Here is a 19,948-nt window from a genome sequence, read left to right on the forward strand (position 1 = left end):
TGAAAATGTAAGATAGTACAACCACTTTGGAATAGCAGTTTACCCAGCAGTTTCTTAAAAAGATAATATAACCCCTACCATATGATCCAGTCATTCTATTCCTAGGTATTTACCCAAGGGCAATGCCATGGACAGAGGAGGCTGGTGGGCTACAGTCCATGAGATCACAAACAGTCAGACATGTCTGAGCATCTGAGCACACCCACATACAATGAAGGCATATGTCAGTACACATACTTACATGAATATTGACAGGCAAAACCTGGCATCAATTCAACTGTCCAGGAACATGTGAATGGATACCGAATTGTTGGTATATCCATACAACAGAATACTAAGCAACAAAAACGACTTAATTATTGATGAATACAACAACATAGAAGAATTTCAATAATTATGCTAGGGCAGAGGGAGGGAAAGCAGCCAGGAAAAAAGGACATACATACTGTATATTTCCATTTACATAAATTACATTTAAAAAGTACAAACTAACTCGATAGTGACAGAAAGCATATCCAGTGATAAAGGGATGGACTGGAGAAGAACATTAGAATAAAGTTATTACAAAGGGGCATGAAGAAACTTTTGAGGGTGATGGATATGTTCATTATCTCATGGTGGTGTACACGTTCATTATCTCGATGGTAGTGATGGTTTCACAAGTATATATCAGTTCAGTTCCGTTCAGTCGCTCAGTCGTGTCTAACTCTTTGCGACCCCATGAGTCACAGCACACCAGGCCTCCCTGTCCATCACCAACTCCCAGAGTCTACCCAAACCCATGTTCATCGAGTCAGTAATGTCATCCAACCATCTCATCCTCTGTCGTTCCCTTCTCCTCCTGCCCTCAATCCCTCCCAGTATCAGGGTCAGTCAGCTCTTCACATCAGGTGGCCAAAGTATTGGAGTTTCAGCTTCAACATCAGTCCTTCCAATGAACACCCAGGACTCATCTCCTTTAGGATGGACTGGTTGGATCTCCTTGCAGTCCAAGGGACTCTCCAGAGTCTTCTCCAACACCACAGTTTAAGAGCATCAATTCTTCGGCGCTCAGCTTTCTTCACAGTCCAACTCTCACATCCATATATGACCACAGGAAAAACCATAGCCTTGACTAGACGGGCCTTTGTTGGCAAAGTAATGTCTCTGCTTTTGAGCTATCTAGGTTGGTCATAACTTTCCTTCCAAGGAGTAAGCGTCTTTTAATTTCATGGCTGCAATCACCATCTGCAGTGATTTTGGAGCCCCAAAAAATAAAGTCACCCACTGTTTCCACTGTTTCCCCCATCTATTTCCCATGAAGTGATGGGACCAGATGCCATGATCTTAGTTTTCTGAATGTTGAGCTTTAAGCCAACTTTTTCACTCTCCACTTTCACTTTCATCAAGAGGCTTTTTAGTTCCTCTTCACTTTCTGCCATAAGGGTGGTGTCATCTGCATATCTGAGGTTATTGATATTTCTCCCGGCAATCTTGATTCTAGCTTGTGCTTCCTCCAGCCCAGCGTTTCTCATGATGTACTCTGCATATAAGTTAAATAAGCAGGGTGACAATATACAGCCTTGACATACTCCTTTTCCTATTTGGAACCAGTCTGTTGTTCCATGTCCAGTTCTAACTGTTGCTGCCTGACTTGCATACAGGTTTCCCAAGAGGCAGGTCAAGTGGTCTGGTACTCCCATCTCTTTCAGAATTTTCCACAGTTTATTGTGATCCCACATAGTCTAAAACTAATCAAATTGTATATATTAAACATATGCAGTTTATTGTATGTCAATCATACGTAAAGTTGTTTTTAAAGAGAACAGTTGGGATGATTGGCAAAATTGGAATACGGACTGTGTATCAGATAATAATATCATATCAATGTTAAATTTTCTTTAATGAAGAAAGTCAATATCCTACCCTCCTTTAACAGACAGTCAGCATGAAGGCTAGAGCTGAGACTTCTCTCAGGTAAAGTGAAAATATCAGTTGGGCACTCCCACTGTTATCCTACTTTTGAGAGACAGAAGAAAACTCATAGCTCTTTCCATCAAATTTAGGTGATATTGCCAAAATACATGCCTATCTGTGCTATTTCATGTCTAAACTACTTGCATTACATAAGTCTTTGGGAATAAAAAGTTTCCATCACTGTGTGACTCCATGAACCACAGCATGGTCTTTGACTTTAACAGGAAAGGGTAGAGAGCTTCTCTGGCCCCCGTTAGAATCCCAGCTCTTTACCCATGTGATTTCTTCAGCAGCAGCCACTTGGATCTCACAGCTATTTAAAATATAAACTTCCTTTCCAAGAATTCCTTGCTGCTCAGAAAGTCTCATTCTTAGACAAACCCAGGACCAGATATTTATCAAACGAATTTAGATTTGAAGTACCATATCAGATTGGGATTTCCCAGGTAGCGCAGTGCTAAAGAATCCACCTGCCGAGGCAGGAGCCACAGGAGACACCAGTTCAAACCCTGGGTCAGGAAGTCCCCCCTGGAGGAGGGCATGGCAACCCACTCCAGTATTCTTGCCTGGAAAAAATTCCATGGACAGAGAATCCTGGCAGACTACAGTCTCAAAGAGTCAAGCTGAACATAGCACAGCACAACCATATCAGATGCTCAGGAGAGACACCAAGAAAGTGGGAAAGGTCAGAATTCCTGATTGGTCTCTTCTGAAATTGCTGGAGAATAAAATCCCCCAAGGTCTCAAGCCATAGGGAAAAAAGAAATAGCAAGTATAAACTACTTCTATGTGTTAATGAATACAAATTACCATGCTGGGTACCCATCTCTGTATTTCCATCTGGTGTCAAAGATACGGCTGGCACTTAGGTTAAAAATAAAGTATTCAATATGGCATTATAATTATCGTTCTAAAACCGACTTTCAAAATAATCGAGATAAATTCAACCTGACTCCAAAAAACCAGATGTTTATTCTGCTTTGTATTTTTAAAACTTAAAAAACTAGATTTTCTCAAAGTGATCACACAGAAATATATAACACACTCTCTCTCTCTAAAGGAAATAAATTCCTGTTGTCACTTGAAAATCTCAAAACGTTCTTCAATTTCTTACCCTATTATCTTACAGAAGGTACAGTGAAATGATACTATTTACAAATCTACACAAATTCAAGATACTCTCTTTTATCACTTAAAACACCTTAAACTATATTTTATATGCACATCCTATACTTTATGCTTAGTCGCTTCAGTCATGTCCAACTCTGCAGTTCCATAGACTGCAGCCCACCAGGTTCCTCTGTCCATGGGATTTCCCAGGCAAGAATACTCGAATGGGTTGCCATTTCCTTCTCCATCTCATACTTTATACTATACATGATTTGGGCTTCCCTGGTGCCTCAGAGGATAAAGAATCAGCCTGCAATGTGGGAGACCTGGGTACTGTCCCTGCATCGGGAATTACCCTGGAGAAGAGAATGGCAACCCACTCCAGTATTCTTGCCTGGAGAATCCTATGGACAAAGAAGCCTGGTGGGCAATGGTCCATGGTGTCACAACTAACCACAGCACAGCACATACATGACTTGGGGATGCTATATATTTATACCTAGATACTGCTCTACAGAATAAGAAGTACAACATCAGACACTATTCTCTATAGTCAACTTATAGACACCATTCTCTATGTCTCTATAGGCACCAACCTCTCTATCATTCCAAAGACATTTTGGCTATACATGATCTTATATTTTTAAACCAACTTAGGACCTAACTCCCTCCATACGGGACTCTTTCACAATCAGCTGCAGTTTTCTTACAAGACATGTCGTAGAAATTAGAGCAAGAATTTTCTTGAAATCTCAAAGGAGGGGGGGAAAAAAGAACAACCTTCACCAAAACCGGCAAAGGTACCAGGGTAAGATGGCTCCAGCACTTGCCCACCTGCTCCAGCACTCACCCATTCCTCTGGAACCATGGCTTCCTTCCAGGCAAAACCATCCTAAAGCCAATTTGAAAATAAGATGGTTTACCCTTTTCTAAAGTCTTCTAACTTTTTCCTTCATGTCAGTGTTACACACTTCATAGCAACCTTCTTCAATGAGGTTGCTAATGTGTAGATAAGAAATGTTCCAGGCCACCTTCTCTGAACCCTCTTCCCAGGTGTGTGGCCCAACCAACAACCCTTCCCACTTGCCTTTCTTCTAGCTAACAAAACTCAGGCCTGTTCACCTTCCTAGGCTGTCCATGATCTCCAAAGGAGGCTGGGCTCTTCTCCAGAACTGAGGTGAAATATATTGGGTCAGAGTTCATCACCATGGTGATAGTTTTTCCATGGCCCATTCCCAGTTGAGCCATGGAAACAATTCTGGCCTAGGAGATGTGAGCGGTAGTTTCTAGATAGATTTTCCTCAGGCTTTAAGAATGCAGGACAGGTACAGTTTCTTTTTCACGTCTCTGGATGTAGTTATAGAAAGACTTGAAGTCACTGAGCTACTGAATCAACCAACCTTGGAAACACCTAGTTCCAGGACATTTGTTACATGAGATAATAAATAAACCTGGAGTTTAAGCTGCTTCCACTTGAGTTCTATGCCACCTACAACCAAAAACTTCCAAATAATGCACTAGCTAGGTGTGTAGCTTGAATTTACTTCTGCTGCAGCCTAAGTCTCTGACAATGAACATGAAAGACAAAACCAGCCAATCTGTAAACCTGGAAGAGGACATTTCCTTTATTGCCCAACTGGCTCTTTAACAAAGAGGAGGTATTACTGATTATCTGGAAACACCATTCTGTCTTTGGTTGAAATTATCTTGTATCTCCTTTTTCCAAGATGAATACTTCTTCCATAAATTTGATGTACCTGTTTAATACGGGGGAAGGAGATTTCTGATTACCTTAATCTTACTGATTTATGAACTGTAACAACCTAATCCTACATTATCTCCACTGAGGCCAGACTAAAAGAAATACACTTAAACCAACAGAATGTAATTCACATATAAAGATGATTTTCCTGAGAGAGGATTATAGAGACAAAAATTCTCCAGGGACAATGTGAAATCTCCTTGATGAAAGTCTTTAAAAATAGATTATCCATGTAGCTGTGAAGCTTTAGGCACTATATTTGGATTATATGACAATTCGCTATCTCTGCCAAGCCTATCTAAAGAGAAAATTTATCTTCTTTCTAAGCAGAAATTTAGAAAAACATCTGAGAGTTAAAATAAAAAAGAACTAAAAACTTCCTAATCCCAAATTCTAGGACAGTTATATTTATCATACACATAGGCAAATCAGTTCTTACAGCAAATTCAACTCATCATATTAAGGATCAAAAAGGCAAACAGTATGATCGAAATCCTACTATGTCTCAATTTCTATAAAATCCTGACAGTGTCTGTTTTAAGAGCCTTACTGGCTAGAAAATGTCAGTGACTAATTTAACTAAGAGTTAATCTATTTAATTAAAAAGACAAACAAAACCACTCAGTAGATTAAAAAGAACAGTATATATGTATCAGAATAAAACAGTTTCTACTCTCTGGCAATTCTATAATGAAGAGAATAAAAATTTCTTAACGTTTTTAGATGTAAACTTTACTGCTAATGCTAAATATAGACTGTCCTATAAAAAACACCATTTGAAATATTTAAGATTTATAGCTATAGGGCATTAAATCCCCATTCACATTTATAATGACCAATAACTCTGAAAAGCAAACGCAAATAAGTGTTTACTTCTCCAGGGAGGTCATAAAGTTTGCTGGCATAATGTGTGGTGAATAACTGGTCTTGGCTTAGCAAACTAAGACATACAGATTATCTGTCACCTGCTCACACAGGAGCAAAACAAGGATGGATGGTATGGTAAAGAATGTGAGTCTCAGAAGACTAGCCTATTTTTATGGTGACTTTTACAGAAATTTTTAAAAGGCACGCTTTCTAAGGTGATTACAGGCCCACAGATACCTAGCTTGGGAAACAGACAGTTCCACTGTACACACAGAAGAGGGTGTCTCTCTACCTGGCATCATTATACAGTTTACATCTTACACAATTATACACAATGGCACCGAACTTACCTTTGGGTGGTCCATCTGCAGTAGCTGACAGGAACTTCCTTGTCTTCTAGGAATGGAGGAAAGTTAAGTCTCATTCTTTCCTTAACAGACTCAACTACCAAAGCCCTCCCTCATTCTTAAAAAATTGGAGGCTGCTGAAGTTCCATTAAATTGGGTCCCATTCTCACTAAACAGAGAAAGGGGGAAAAAATTCCCCAGAGAGACCAAGCAAGTGAGACTTTTATAGATTTATTTTTCAGATGTAAAGTATCATATTTTCACTTTCTAAGCATAGTATCTCAAAGTACAGACCTCAACTTTACTGAAAGTATCAACATATCAGAATGCATGGTTTCTCTCTATATGAATATTTACTTTAAATGCTTTGAACTTTTCAAGGGAGGGCCTATAACTATAAAAGAAAGCTATAAGGGGACTACAGAGCCACTCTTATCTTTATCTTTATCTTCCTTTGTTTACTTAAACTTTGCCTTTGAAGATTTATATTAAAAACAGATTATATCTATCACAAAGACTCGGCTTGAAATAAGGCCAACTAAGAGAACAAAGTTTTAGGGAGCCTTCTGGGATGGAAACATAAGACTTAGCACCTACTCAAACTAAACATACCAACTCAGTATTAAAAACAAATTAAAAGATGCTACCTTGCTCTTTAAAATTAACAATCATTTACATATTAGGAAGTTATTGGTCCTCTAAAAAAAAAAAACTGTGCTTCAGTATAAAAGAGTATTAAAGAGAAATTATGCAAATACATACACACACATAAACCTACATACTTATTCTAAATTCAAACCTTTGGTACTTTAGAATAAAATAAAATATAAATCATTGTTGTTTGTTGAGAATGCTTACAGAAGCCTTTCATGAGCTAAGAGGCAAAAATGTTAGGGATTCTCTGTAGTGGGACAGAGATTCTGCCAGCAAAGAAGGGGAGTAGCTCAGAAAGACTAAGCGTGAGTCACCACCTGCTCTGACTTCTAACCCCTAATTTCTTTAACTTCAGGACTTTCCCAGGTAATTATAAAATCTACCTACCAAGGTACCAGCATAGAGTTTTCAAAAGCAGCATGTCACGGGACACAGGGACAGAATCTTCAAATAAACTCCATCTCTTACCAACATGAGAAAACCAGGCAGTGTCCCCCTAACAATGCTATCTGAACTTTATTGCCCAAATTTAAGATTTGTAGAGCTTCAACTGGAAACTGACAGCACAGGCTTTGGAGGTAAAAGCTCTAAGTTTGAATTCCAGTTTCAAATCCTAGTTTCACCACTTAGGAGCTGTGGACAGTCCTTGGGCAAATTACTTAACCTCTCAGAGCCTTAATTTCTACTTATGTACGTAGATAACACAGTACCTACCTCAAAAAAGTGTCATGATCATTAAAACTTGATAATACATATAAAGTACTTAGGCTTCCCTAGTGACTCAGATGGTAAAGAATCTGCCTGCAATGCAGGAGACTGGGGTTCAATCCCTGCGTCAGGAAGATCCCCTGGAGAAAGGAATAGCTACCCACTCCAGTATTCTTGCCTCGAAAATCCCACAGACAGAGGAACCTGGAGGACTACAGGAGGACTCAGGTTGCAGAGAGTCAGACAGGACTGAGCAACTAACACTGTCACTTTCATAAAGTACTTTAAATACTCCCTGGAATATTATATACATTCAATAACTGTCAACCATTATTATTATTATTATTATTATTATCATGAATACTGGTTTCTTCACTTCTTCTCTGATCCAGAAATCCCACTTCTAGAAATCCACCCTGGAGAAATGACCCAAACTACAGTAAAAGCACAACAATACTTATTACAACCATATTTACTGTTTATAATGGTGAAAAGTCAGAGGAATCTAAATGTATACCAATAAGGAAGCAACTAAGTAACTCATCAAATACCCAGTAAAATATTACTCTATCACTAAAAGCTACATTAGAAATATAACAAAGAATTGTGGAGCAAAATAACTGAGTCTATACAAAGTGGGAAAAAAGCCAAGATTTAAAACTATATGTATATCATTATAACAATGTAAAATAATATTTTAAAAACATATAAAAAAAGATGAGCAAGTAATACACCAAAATCATAATAGTGAATGTGACAGAATAATGAAATTTGGAGTGATGTTTTTTTCTATACAATCATGTAGTCATACTACTTTTATAATTTTAAAATTATTTTTAAATGTGTTTAATTTGCTGATTTACTTTAATATTTATTAAATAGAACTATTAAAATGGTAATAAAAATTAAACCACAAAAATATATTACTGAAGTACTTCAAAATCAAAATAGAAATTAAGACTAAAACAAATGCTTCAAATATTAACACCCAAATTAAAATATTACTTTTTAAAAATCTGAGTCCCTATTGAATTATGTGCTTACATTTAAACTGGATAGAGCCTGGGAAACATTTTCATCTGAGACTGGATGATATACATATTTTTAAATTTAAAATAAGTGTCAGTGAAATGAAATCATTTATGATATATAAAGATATCCTGTTGATTTTTAGTCTTAGAAAAGCTATACCTCATAATAAAACCTAAATTATTCCTAGTAACAAAAGTAAAACAGTAATAAGTGCTTTTCTGCTTGAATAAATCCGATATTATATATAATGCCTATTTTCACTGTTTTAAAATGTGTCCGTTTAGATAAGGTATGACAGAAACAACGTTTTACAAATTGGGGTGCTAAACAGTCAACAAACATTTTATGAATCTCAAAAAATGTCTAAAGATAATCAAAAAAAATTTATAGGCAAACTCACACTATTCTCACTATTGCCCAAATTTTCTCTTCTATCAGCTGCCATCTCTCATGTCAATGGTGCCACACTGGGTACGCTGGCACCAGCCTCAATACTTCAGAGGGTCTCCAGTTCATCTTTCCCCCTCTTCAGCAATGACCCACACCCCAGGGTTTCGTCTTCTCTGCTCTGGCCCAGTTTTCCTCAACTGACACCACCCGCCACACACACACCCCCTTTCCATCTTATTTCTTCATTGTGGTTTAGTTGCTAAGTCATGTCTGACTCTTTGCAATCCCATGTACTATAACCCGCCAGGCTTCTCTGTCCATGGGGATGCTCCAGACAAGAATACTGTAGTGGGTTGCCATTTCCTTCTCCAATCAATCCTCTATATATAGATTAGAGGGATTAGGAAACCACGGATTTAAAAGCCATTCCTTTGCTCAAAAATATCTACGGTTCTCCATTATCCACAGCACATGACCCAGGCTCCTCAGTGTGACTTTCAGTGTCAGGGCTGACAGCAGCTCCAGCAGCATCTCCAGCTCCTCACCTGTTTAAACCACAAAGTCCAGGCGAAGACTCCTCAACCGCGAGCCCCAGCACAGCTGTCATTGTGTATCTTGTCATTGTAAGTAATCACAATTTGTGACCAATAATGGCTCAAGTACCAAAACTGATGAACTACTTACTTTTTAAACTAAGCTAGAAAGGATTCAGGCTTATTCCTATAATATCTCCTCACTTAACTGCAATAGAAACGGATGGAATTTCCGCTAGAACGCTGTAAACTGCCTATAATTCTGGGTTCCCCATGGAGGTATGTTACACATGAAATCTTATCTGTCGCATGAGTCAGAAAGCTGTTCCAAATCAAGGCTCCTCACAGAGTGGCCTCACCAGAGGCACCTTCCACCTGAAAAGGGAACAAGCAGCCTGCCTCACTTCAAATTGTGGCCAACAACTAAACTTTAAAAGCCACCTTTCTGCTCATAAAAAGCAAGGGGAGGGGGACAGAAGGACTCCAGAGGTAACCAGAGACTAAGAGAAGAGCTTGTTTCAGAATCACTCTACTCCATCAAGATGGAGACAGCTTATGAGCAGGTTGGAGGCCAAGAATTTCATTTTCTGGGTTTTCCACTCACAGCGCTGATATGAAGTTTCTTTTTTAAACAAATATACTTAACTTTAAAAAACAGATGATCTAAAAAGCAATATAAAGTATATCATAAAATAGAAGGTATTTAAATAAAGAAGAAAATGTGTGGGCTTCTAGATCGCAGCAGATGGGGAAAGCCTGCTCTAAACAAATAGAGCCACCTGCCCTTCTTCTACTGTGCCTGCATTTTATGGCTATACCACTTTCACACTTTTTTCTTTCACCTGTAATGTTATCTTTTCATTCTCCCTCCACCCAGTCTCTGTGCACTAAAATGGGAAGATACAGTCAAATGTCAGTTCCTTTACAAAATTTTCCAGGACTCCCCAAGCTCCCTTAGTCAGGCCAGCACTCTTGCAGGTGGTCCAACTGCATCTTGTAGTTCTGCTAGTTCTTTAAAAAAACATATCTCTTCAAGTAGATGGAATGCTCCCTGAGGGCAGAGAATGCACTGACTATAGAATCACAGAGAACAGAACTCTTGTTTGCCACAAGCCACAGACTACAGAAAATGCATGTTTAATTAAACTGAATTTCTAAACAATCTGTTCAGAAGATGCAACAGTCAGCAGTCAGGATCTTACATTCACCTACAAACAGCCACTGAGCACAGGACAGGGGTGGATTATTAAAGGGAAAGTGCCTCCCTCTTTGGGGGCGGAAAGGTTAATGTGTCATTAAAAGCCAAAACAATCTGAATTTTCTCTTAAACCATAAGTCATTTGCCCACACTAAATCCACAGGCTTCTAGCATGTCAATAATGTGGGAGTCCAACATTTACTAACAGCAGCAGTAATGTCTGAAAAGCAGATCATTCATTGTGCCACTTATAATTTATTTATTTGGAACTACTATGTCTTATTTCAGAAATATCTAATGAAACACATAAACACATATACCACAAGATAAACTGGCATATCTAAAAGGAGAAAGAGAAAAATGGGACAAAAGAAAAGTAAATGTAGGAAATATAAAGTTTCCTGGGAGTAAGCCTCAGCTGATGTACCAAATTAATAAAATTCTCCACTCTTGCTAGAGGTAGGTCAGGGGTTTGGCTCTAACACTTCTGGCAGCCAACAAACACAAGATAACCCAATCATGATTCAGCATCGTTATGATAAAAACAAAAGGCTCTCAGTGAACTCTCCCTCCCTTGGTCCTTATCAAGAGAAAACCATCTAATGTAACAAAGTCCTCAATGACATCCTGCAGTTGATCTGTCAAAGCATTTTGGAAGACCATCCTTCATACTAATCCTCACAGGCAAATGCCAGCACACGCATCAGTACATACAAAATGACAGAGAAGAAGGTGATAAGGGCACCCGAGGTACACTGCTCCCTGCAGGTCTAGATCTATCAGAAACAGATTTTATTCTATCTAGACTAAACCTAAAATCCAGAGGTTTCAGGCATCCAATTCTCTTTGAAATTATAAACAAAACTTGATGCTCATGTACATTTTTCTGGGGGATATGTCTATAGTTTCATAACATCTTCAAAGAGAAGCATGACTTAAGAAAAGTTAAGAACCACTGATCTAAAGAACCAGACTGTATATATTCTTCAGGCAACCCTTCATAAGCAGTTTTTCTTCTGAGCTTCTAAGCGCTAAGCCCCAAGACCATAGCTTCTGACAAGCATCTGAAGTATAGCTTCTCTCTGAAGTCATGTGTGGAACTCTAAGCTTAAACCACTGGCCAAATTGTGTGTTAATTGTATGATACAAAGATATATGACTTTGAATACAGTAATGCCCATAAGCATACAGAGTACATAACAATTATTTTTCTACATAGTTTCAGCCATGAACATTGAAAAAAGTGCCTCAAAGGATCAGTGGTATTTCTTCTAGTTAATATAAAAAGTTTAAAAACAAAAAACACCTTTCGCCTATGAATAAAAATTACAGATAAGTGCCAAAAACAATTTTCCTACATAAACAGTATTTTATAATCTTAAAATAACCTTTCCACATTAGTTGATACAATCTACACATTTTTTCCTTTTTGTTGCTTTAATTTGCATTATACAGCAAAACACTCATTGCCTTTAGACACACACACATAGAGTCAACCATCTACCCATAGTATGGTGGTCAGAATGTCTCAAGGGCCCAAGGGCATCAAGTGAGGAAGCCGACCCATAGAAACTCTTAGGAAAAAAAAAAAAAAAAACATGGCTCATTAAGATAGCATCCATCTAGGAGCCACAGCCATTCTGGGTCTGGTCCTCAGCATAACAAGTCCAGAGACATAGCTTTGTCAAAAATAAATAGTGAATAGACTCAAGAGAACTAACTCATGTTAACTTAACTCATAAGAGGCTGAAGTACAAATCAGAATACCAATTTACCAATTAATCATAAAGAATATTCCTTTTTACTCATCAGAAAATTTTCACCTGAAGTCAGGATGCTACTTCCCCAATGGTAGGATACCTGAAATTCTAAATAAATAATTGGTTCACCAAAAGTTAGAACAAGCAGTGCTAGAGACTTTGGTACATACCTAATCTATATCCAATATACAACTTTCTAGTGATCAAAGTTGTGGCTTTCATGGGTACAGTCTCTTTTCTTCTGTTGAATACTGTGGCCCCAATACTGTGGACTTCTTTGTCTCTAAGCTTTCTTCTTCCACATCCTTCTAGCCATCAAGTATTTTTCTAGATAGGCTATTAAACAACTGATGAAGGTGAACCTCACATGCATTATTATCCATATTTTTCAGACTAAAACTTCCCAAATAAAGTTGCTTAAGCAAACTTGCCCGAGGTCACAGACAGTTTAAAGCAAAGAGTGGACTGAAAACCTATACATTTAACCTTGCAGTAAAAGAAGCTTCAAGGTGTCTTTCCCAGGGCCTCTGACCTCCCAATTTGACTAAAATGACAATGTTCCGATAAGACCCTAACTATAACCTCAAGCACACCATAACTATAATTCCTGGTATACAGGTCTCTCTCTCTCACCAAACCGAAACTCTTTGAGGAAAGGAATTGTATCTCATTCATCAGTGTATCCCTAATGTGATATCTATTTACCTAGGTAAATATGCAATAAATTTATCCACTGGTTTAATATAAAGATTATCAAACTAAAGGCCTTGAATAAGCCACGCAGTCTTAGGAAAGTCACAGCTTCTCCTGCCATCAGTAAACATACCATCTAAAAAACAGAATGAAATAGATATACAAGGTGGCTGAGGTTCTTTCTATATCTAAAAGCACTACCATTGAAGATGGGTCCTGATTTTTAGTAGCCTATTTTATTAGTCTGAATTATTATAAATAAATTAAATTCCTCATTTATCTTCCATACTACACTACAGACAACACATAGTTATATACAGAGTTCAGAAAAAGCTTCCTCTTTTCTGAAAGGTGATAACTATCAACCATACCAAAATCAAACAGTGGCACCCTCCTCTGGTGAATATTAAAGACGTTAAACCACACAAAAGATAAGATTTAGATGGTGGGATTTTCTTTGAACAAAAGAAACAAGAGAGAAGCTACCTAATATTATTTGCCATCACATTCCCAATAGCAATTAAATAGCTCCTTTTTATAAATTTATTTTGTCCTAAAACAAAGCCAAAATGAATGAACTGGCTACAGTCTGTACAATGTCATACAGAGAACAATTATTCTATTTTTCAGTGTGCTGATAATACTTATTATTTTGCAAACAGCAAACTTTTTAATGGAAGGCACAATGAAACTCATTTCATAGTCTGGCTAACGATGATCTCCTTTATTATTTAAAAATTTAATGAAAAGCCTTATACAGGTAAAATACTTCCAATTAAATAGAAGCATTTATTATGGCCCTTTTCTGACTGATACATCTACCAGAAGATAATACTGAATTTTTCAACCTGAAATCTGTTGGAGTCTTCAACATTTAAGTTTTAGAATATCAACTTGGAAGAAAAGTTTTAAACACCCCATTCACTGACATGTTCAAAACATAACAATCCAGCACACCCAGACAAGCACAGCCCAGAGTTTCACAACATTAATACTACATCTAGACCTTTAAATTAATAAAACTGTACTTTCTAAGACAAGAATCAGACCTGCCAACAATTTTAATGTAAAAGTATATAATAAACATAATCTTTATTAAATGATTTATAAGAATCGAGGCACAGTGGAAATCTACATTACCATATGTAAAATAGATAGCCAACGGGAAATTGCTGTATGACTCAGGGAACTCCAACCAGGGCTCTGTACTAGAGGGATGGGATGGGAAGGTAGGTGGGAGGGAGGCTCAAGAAGGAGGGGACATATGTATACCTATGGCTGATTCATGTTGATGTTTGGCAGAAACCAACAAAATTCTGTAAAGCAATTATCCTTCAATTAAAACAAATAAATGTAAAATTTTTTTTAAGACATAAAATGAAAATATAGACATTCTGACTCAAACCAGGAAACATATCAGTCATTATATTGGCAACCTCCTTCAGATATGTTTTTACCCAAGTACACAGTGGCCCTTCCCTCAATTAACTTCACATCTTGGCCCTTCCCTCAGTTAACTTCACACCTTTCACCCACTCAAAGGAAAAGAACCCCAAACTATATAAGAGGCTACAAAATTACAATCCGTGAGAAAACTTCATTTTGAAACACAGAACACAGAAAGGGCTGCTGCTGCTGCTGCTGCTGCTAAGTCCCTTCAGTCGTGTGGGACTCTGTGAGACCCCACAGACGGCAGCCCACCAGGCTCCCCCATCCCTGGGATTCTCCAGGCAAGGACACTGGAGTGGGTTGCCATTTCCTTCTCCAATGCATGAAAGTGAAAAGTGAAAGTGAAGTCGATCAGTCGTGTCCGACTCTTTTCAACCCCATGGACTGCAGTCCACCAGGCTCCTCCGTCCATGGGATTTTCCAGGCAAGAGTACTGCAGTGGGGTGCCATTGCCTTCTCCGACAGAAAGGGCTAGGGTGGATGAAAAATCGCAAAAATTTATTTCAGCTCTACCAAATAAACTTTCCAACTATTAGTAAGTTGTCATTCCTGGCAAAGTTGGTTCTACCAGGCAGGTAGATGCAATATGTTGTAAAGATTAGCAGAGTGTTGGCTGAAGTGACTTGGTACCAAAAGAGACAACCAATTGAGAGCTCTCTCATGTTCACCAAAAACAAGGTGAGATGAAGTCGCTCAGTCGTGTCCGACTCTTTGCGACCCCATGGACAGTAGCCTGCACCAGGCTCCTCCATCCATGGGATTTTCTAGGCAAGAATACTGGAGTGGGTTGCCATTTCCTTCTCCAGGGAATCTTCCCGACCCAGGGATTGAACCCAGGTCTCCTGCATTGTAGACAGAAGCTTTACCATCTGAGCCACCAGGAAGAACAAGCTTAAAAGAGAATTCCCGCTAGAGCCCACCCAGAGACCATAAGCTCCAAGACGAGAATGAGGGGAAGGTTGGAAGGGAGTATGGGGTGGAAGGGAGTGATGAAGGAGTAGCAAAGGTGGCGGGGAGGGGCGGGGATATGAGTAAGAAAGTACGCTTAAAAACAAAAAAGTGTGCAGCAGTGAAACTCCATTCCAAACTGCCAGATTTAGAGAGAGGGTGGCTGAACGACGTTTACCACTCACTTAGCCTGGGCCGTTGCCCAAGGAACAATGCCAATTCTCGCTCCGACCTCCAGGAAATCTGAGCCCGGGCAAGCAATCAGGATGCCGCAGAAGTTCTGGAGAGGGACCTGAACCTCTAACGTCATCTCTTGCTCCCGCATGAACCCCGGAATAAAAGAATTTAGAAGCAGAGAGACGTCTCCGTCCCACGCCGGCTAGGGGAATTTCGCAGTGGTGAAATCTGGGCATCGCTACCTCTGCGGGCTTTGCCACCTCTTCTAAGGCCAGAGGGACCTAGGTCCAGCGCCTCGATCCAGCTAAAAGCAGCCGGCAAGCTAAGCGCTGCTGTCAAGTGGCCGGACTGCACATGCAAAGTTAATGGAATTGGGAAGGAGCCCAGCGCTGCCCCCTCGGGTCTCTCCTCTGGAAGGAGATGGAAAGGAATCACAGCTTCCTCCGTCCTCACTAAGCACTCACTGACTCGTATCTGCAGATGTTATATTTTTCCTAACGAAAATCAAAGATACTTTATTCCTTCTTTGTGCCTACTTCGGGTTCCAACCCAACATAACAGGGGCGCTGAGGCCCTGGACCAAAGTTGACAGTAGAAACCATTAACTCTCCCAGAAAAACTAGCACAGTCATTTGCTGCGTTCTGGCCTTGAAAAACTTCATAAATTATGAGGCACGAAATAGGTTATAGGTTACCCTCCCTCCCCCGCATAGGACCCTCTGTACAAAAGGTCTGGATCTGGAAGAGTTTTTGACAACTTGGTCACATTTGGAACTAGTGGCTCTGTCCAACCCACCACCAGGTAGGTCATCACCACGCCCCTCGCACCCAGTCCTACCGGCTGCGCACACAACGTCCTGTAGTTCACACACACACACACACACACACACACACACACACACTCAAAGTCTCAGAGAATTCCTACCTCGCCCCCGTGCCCGTCGAAGATCCCGAAGATAGAAGGGTGCGTCTTGTTGGCTAGGTCCGTAAGAACTTCGAAACGGTCCTCCATGTGGTCTCTCCGACCCTGGATGGAATACACCGCCACATTGTGGCTCTTGAACTCCCAGGTCTTGGAGAACTCAGCCTCCAGCACGTCGAGCCCCCCTAGTCGATCGTTCTGCATGATCTCGGCCACCTTGCCCTTCACCATCTTCACGGCGTCCCGGCTGGATTTGACGATGGTCTTCACCTCGTCCGTGTGGAAGAAGTAACTCCACAGCGCCAGGCTGATGCACAGCAGGAACAGCGTCTCGGGTCTCAGCAAGAAGTAGCGCATGATGCGACCCAGGAGAGATAGCAAAGTCATTGTATCCTCTATCATTTATTATCGCTAGAGCCCCAACCACCAGCAGCGACGCGCGCCCCGAAGGCTGGCTGGGTCCCGGAGCACTGCGGGGACAGCCCGCGGGGAGGGAGGCGGAGCAGCAGCCGAGGGTAGGCGGGGGGGAGGAGGCTCACGGAGCCGGGCGGGAGGCGAACGATCGGGCAGCTCCGAGCCGGTCCGGCGAACAGAGGCAGTTTCCCTTTTGTCTCCCGGCCTCGGCGGCCCGGAGGCTAGCGCCTTGCGTACCGGCGCCGGTGCCCGCCGCCTGCTACCCCTCCCTACGCCCCTTTGTGAGGCGGCGGCTGCGGCGGCCGAGACGCCAGCGGTGGCAGAGCAGTCGCGGGTGCCGGGGCTGGAAGAGAAATCAAGTTTAAGTTCAACCGGGCGGGTCTGCGGCGGTGGGCTGGAGAGTTTCTGGGCGCCGGCGCCCGCGCGGCCCCTCGGCTGGGGCCCCTAGCAGCTCCCGGGAGCGATCTGCAGGTGAGGAAGCGCGAGGCACCAGAGCCCCGCGGGCGAGGGATGCACGTCCCCTTGGTCACCGCCGCAGGGGAGCGCACAGCGGGCCAATCGCTCCGAGTCCTTCAGACACGCCAGGGGCGGGCCTCAGAGAATAAAACTTTTGCTGGAGCCTGGGCAGAGGCGAGGGTACCTGGAGCCGGGGACGCAGCAAGAACGGCGCGGAGCCGCAGGCGGCCGGCCGGGCTCTGCCTGCCTTTCCCCAGCACCTCCCAGCTCCGATCGGCACTGCTCGCGCGCTCCCTCCTGTCGCTGCCGCTCGCGCTCGCCCCGCCCCGCGCGCGCTCGCCCCGCCCCGCCTCGCTCCTCCCCCTGAGCCGGGACTAGAGGCCTGGAGGTGCTCGCGCCGAGCTGTCAAAGGCCGAGGCCGCTCAGCCGCGGCTGGCGCGCTTGCCGCTGCCGGAGGTCCGGACGAACCGAAGGGGAGGGAAGGGGTGCGTCTGCAGCGGAGCTCGAGTGGATGGTCTTGTGTGCCTCCTGTGCGAGCTCTCAGGACAACATAAAACTGACCCTGGTGGTCTGATCGGTGGTTTTCTGGGAGCCACGGCTACCAGCTGGAAAGCAGAGGGTCGCACTTGAGCGTCCCCCCCTCCGGCTGGAGGCATGGTAGTGCGGTCTCCGCCTTGCCAGGCATAAGGCAAGCGAGAAGGGACGCACTTCTTGCTCGCAAAGCAAGGCAGAGCGTCTCGGACCCTTGGTTTTTTGTGACAGAGGCCTACCAGGATCTCCCGAGAGTCTGAGAGAGATCGTCGGACCTAAAAGGCTTCTCTCGACGAGAAAAGATAGAAAACAGCAAGATATGAGGACTCAGAGCCACGTGGGGGTGCGTTCTGATAATAACCTGGGGAAGAGTTGAGAATGGGCTGGCCCGTCTGCGAGCCGCAGCCCCTGAGTGGGGACTTAGCCATGAAGGCCTTTCCGGGGTCGCAACCCTTCCACAAAGAGACACAGAGTCAGCTAGAATACGGAAAGAAGGAAGCCTTAAAAGAAAATATTTTGTTGCTACCCCTGTCCAGGAAGACGAGTGCTGATCTGCAGCTTCCAGTCCGCTCGAGAATAGAAGCTGTCTGATTCCCAACCCAGCCAGAGGCTGTCTCCGCGAGCACTCCTGACTTACAGTGATCCCGACTACGTTTTAAAAAAATAAAAGGAGGAAAATACAACAAAATGTTAACGATGATTAACTACAGTAGTAAATTGTATGTGGTTTTCTTTTTCTGATTTGAACTTGTGTCTGCTTTCTACAACTTTTCCAACGATTTTACAAATGGCATAGATTGCCATCTTAACCAGAAAAAAAAGGAAACTTTGACATTTCAATGATATATACAACATGATCTCAATTATATACATATGCATAGAAAAGGAAGGAAATGAGAAGAATTGTTACCATTGTTCTATTTTTGACAGGTCTTCTGTTCTAATTTGCACTTTATGGTATTTTCCACATGATAAATAGAGAAAATAAGTAGAAATGAATGAGATCATTGTGTTCAAAAGTCATAAATCATAAAATTCGAAAATGAGGTAATGGATTCAAAAGCCTTCAGGAACTATAAGGCAAAGGTAATACATTAGTGTTATAATGAAGATAAGTTTATAATATTTCTTGCTGTAAATTAGCAAATGGATTTAGGGTGCATTATCAGTCTCTCTGTACATGAATCTATTTCTCTGTGGCAAAGGCAACTTGCAGGTAAGTTGATCAGTACTTCAAAACTACAAGTCAAAACTGATAGCAGGAAAACAATTCCAAACCTAGGGGTCCATCCAACCTGTCCATAACATTACTGCATTAATGACCACAGCAGACATTCATGAGAGGCATACCTAAACAAAGAAGAGAAAGGACTATACTGGTCTCTCTGGAGGTTAAATAACAAAAGGCGGATTTGACTTGATTACAAATGTAGATATCCTGCAGGTTCTGTGGAGGTTTTCTATGACATTTACATCTCCGTAGTTCACGTATGCGTTCATTTGTGTGTAAATCAATAAAAGGATTTTTCAAGTGGACCCTAAGGGCATTTTCTTATTTCTACTAAGAAATTAATCTAGTTTACAGAGTGATTTTTTAAATGCCCTAAGTAAGCGTTTTGTTAATTTCCTGTGAATTTTTTTTATCTTTGTAAAGCCATTGTTTATTGTATGACAGATCTGAGAAACTTTAGAAAATTATTATTTGAAATTTATGTCTTTAAAATTTTTATTGGTATATAGCTGATAAGTTGTGTTAGTTTCAGGTGTACAACAAATTGAATCAGTTATACATATACATCTATCCACTCTTTTTAAGATTCTTCTCTCATACAGGTTGTTACAGAGTATTAAGTAGAGTTCCCTGTGCTATACAGTGGGTCTTTTTTAGTTATCTACTTTATATATAGTGGTTGGGAAGATCCCCTGGTGGAAGGCATGGCATCCCCCTCCAGTATTCTAGCCTGGAGATCCCCATGGACAGAGGAGCCTGCGGGGGCTACAGTCCATAGGGTCGCAAAGAGTCAGATACAACTGAGCGACT

At 41.3% G+C, this 19,948-nt stretch overlaps 1 protein-coding gene and 1 long non-coding RNA gene across 2 annotated transcripts in view; one reads left to right on the forward strand and one right to left on the reverse strand.

Annotated features, from left to right (window-relative positions):
* Window positions 1–18,047, reverse strand: part of PPM1L (protein phosphatase, Mg2+/Mn2+ dependent 1L) — a 332,089-nt gene extending 314,042 nt beyond the window's left edge. The window contains exon 1 of the mRNA XM_069561184.1: window positions 16,510–18,047. Within this exon, the coding sequence (XP_069417285.1) occupies window positions 16,510–16,908 (399 nt within the window). The 5' untranslated portion in view covers window positions 16,909–18,047. The remainder of the gene's footprint in view (window positions 1–16,509) is intronic.
* Window positions 18,048–18,159: 112 nt separating this feature from the next.
* On the forward strand, window positions 18,160–18,611 carry LOC138424403 (uncharacterized). The gene is made up of 2 exons (XR_011250784.1): window positions 18,160–18,250; window positions 18,444–18,611. It is a non-coding gene; the product is annotated as an uncharacterized lncRNA (long non-coding RNA).
* The last annotated feature ends 1,337 nt before the right edge of the window (window positions 18,612–19,948 follow it).

This window comes from Ovis canadensis, chromosome 1, assembly GCF_042477335.2.
Source record: "Ovis canadensis isolate MfBH-ARS-UI-01 breed Bighorn chromosome 1, ARS-UI_OviCan_v2, whole genome shotgun sequence".
Classification (NCBI taxonomy): domain Eukaryota; kingdom Metazoa; phylum Chordata; class Mammalia; order Artiodactyla; family Bovidae; genus Ovis; species Ovis canadensis.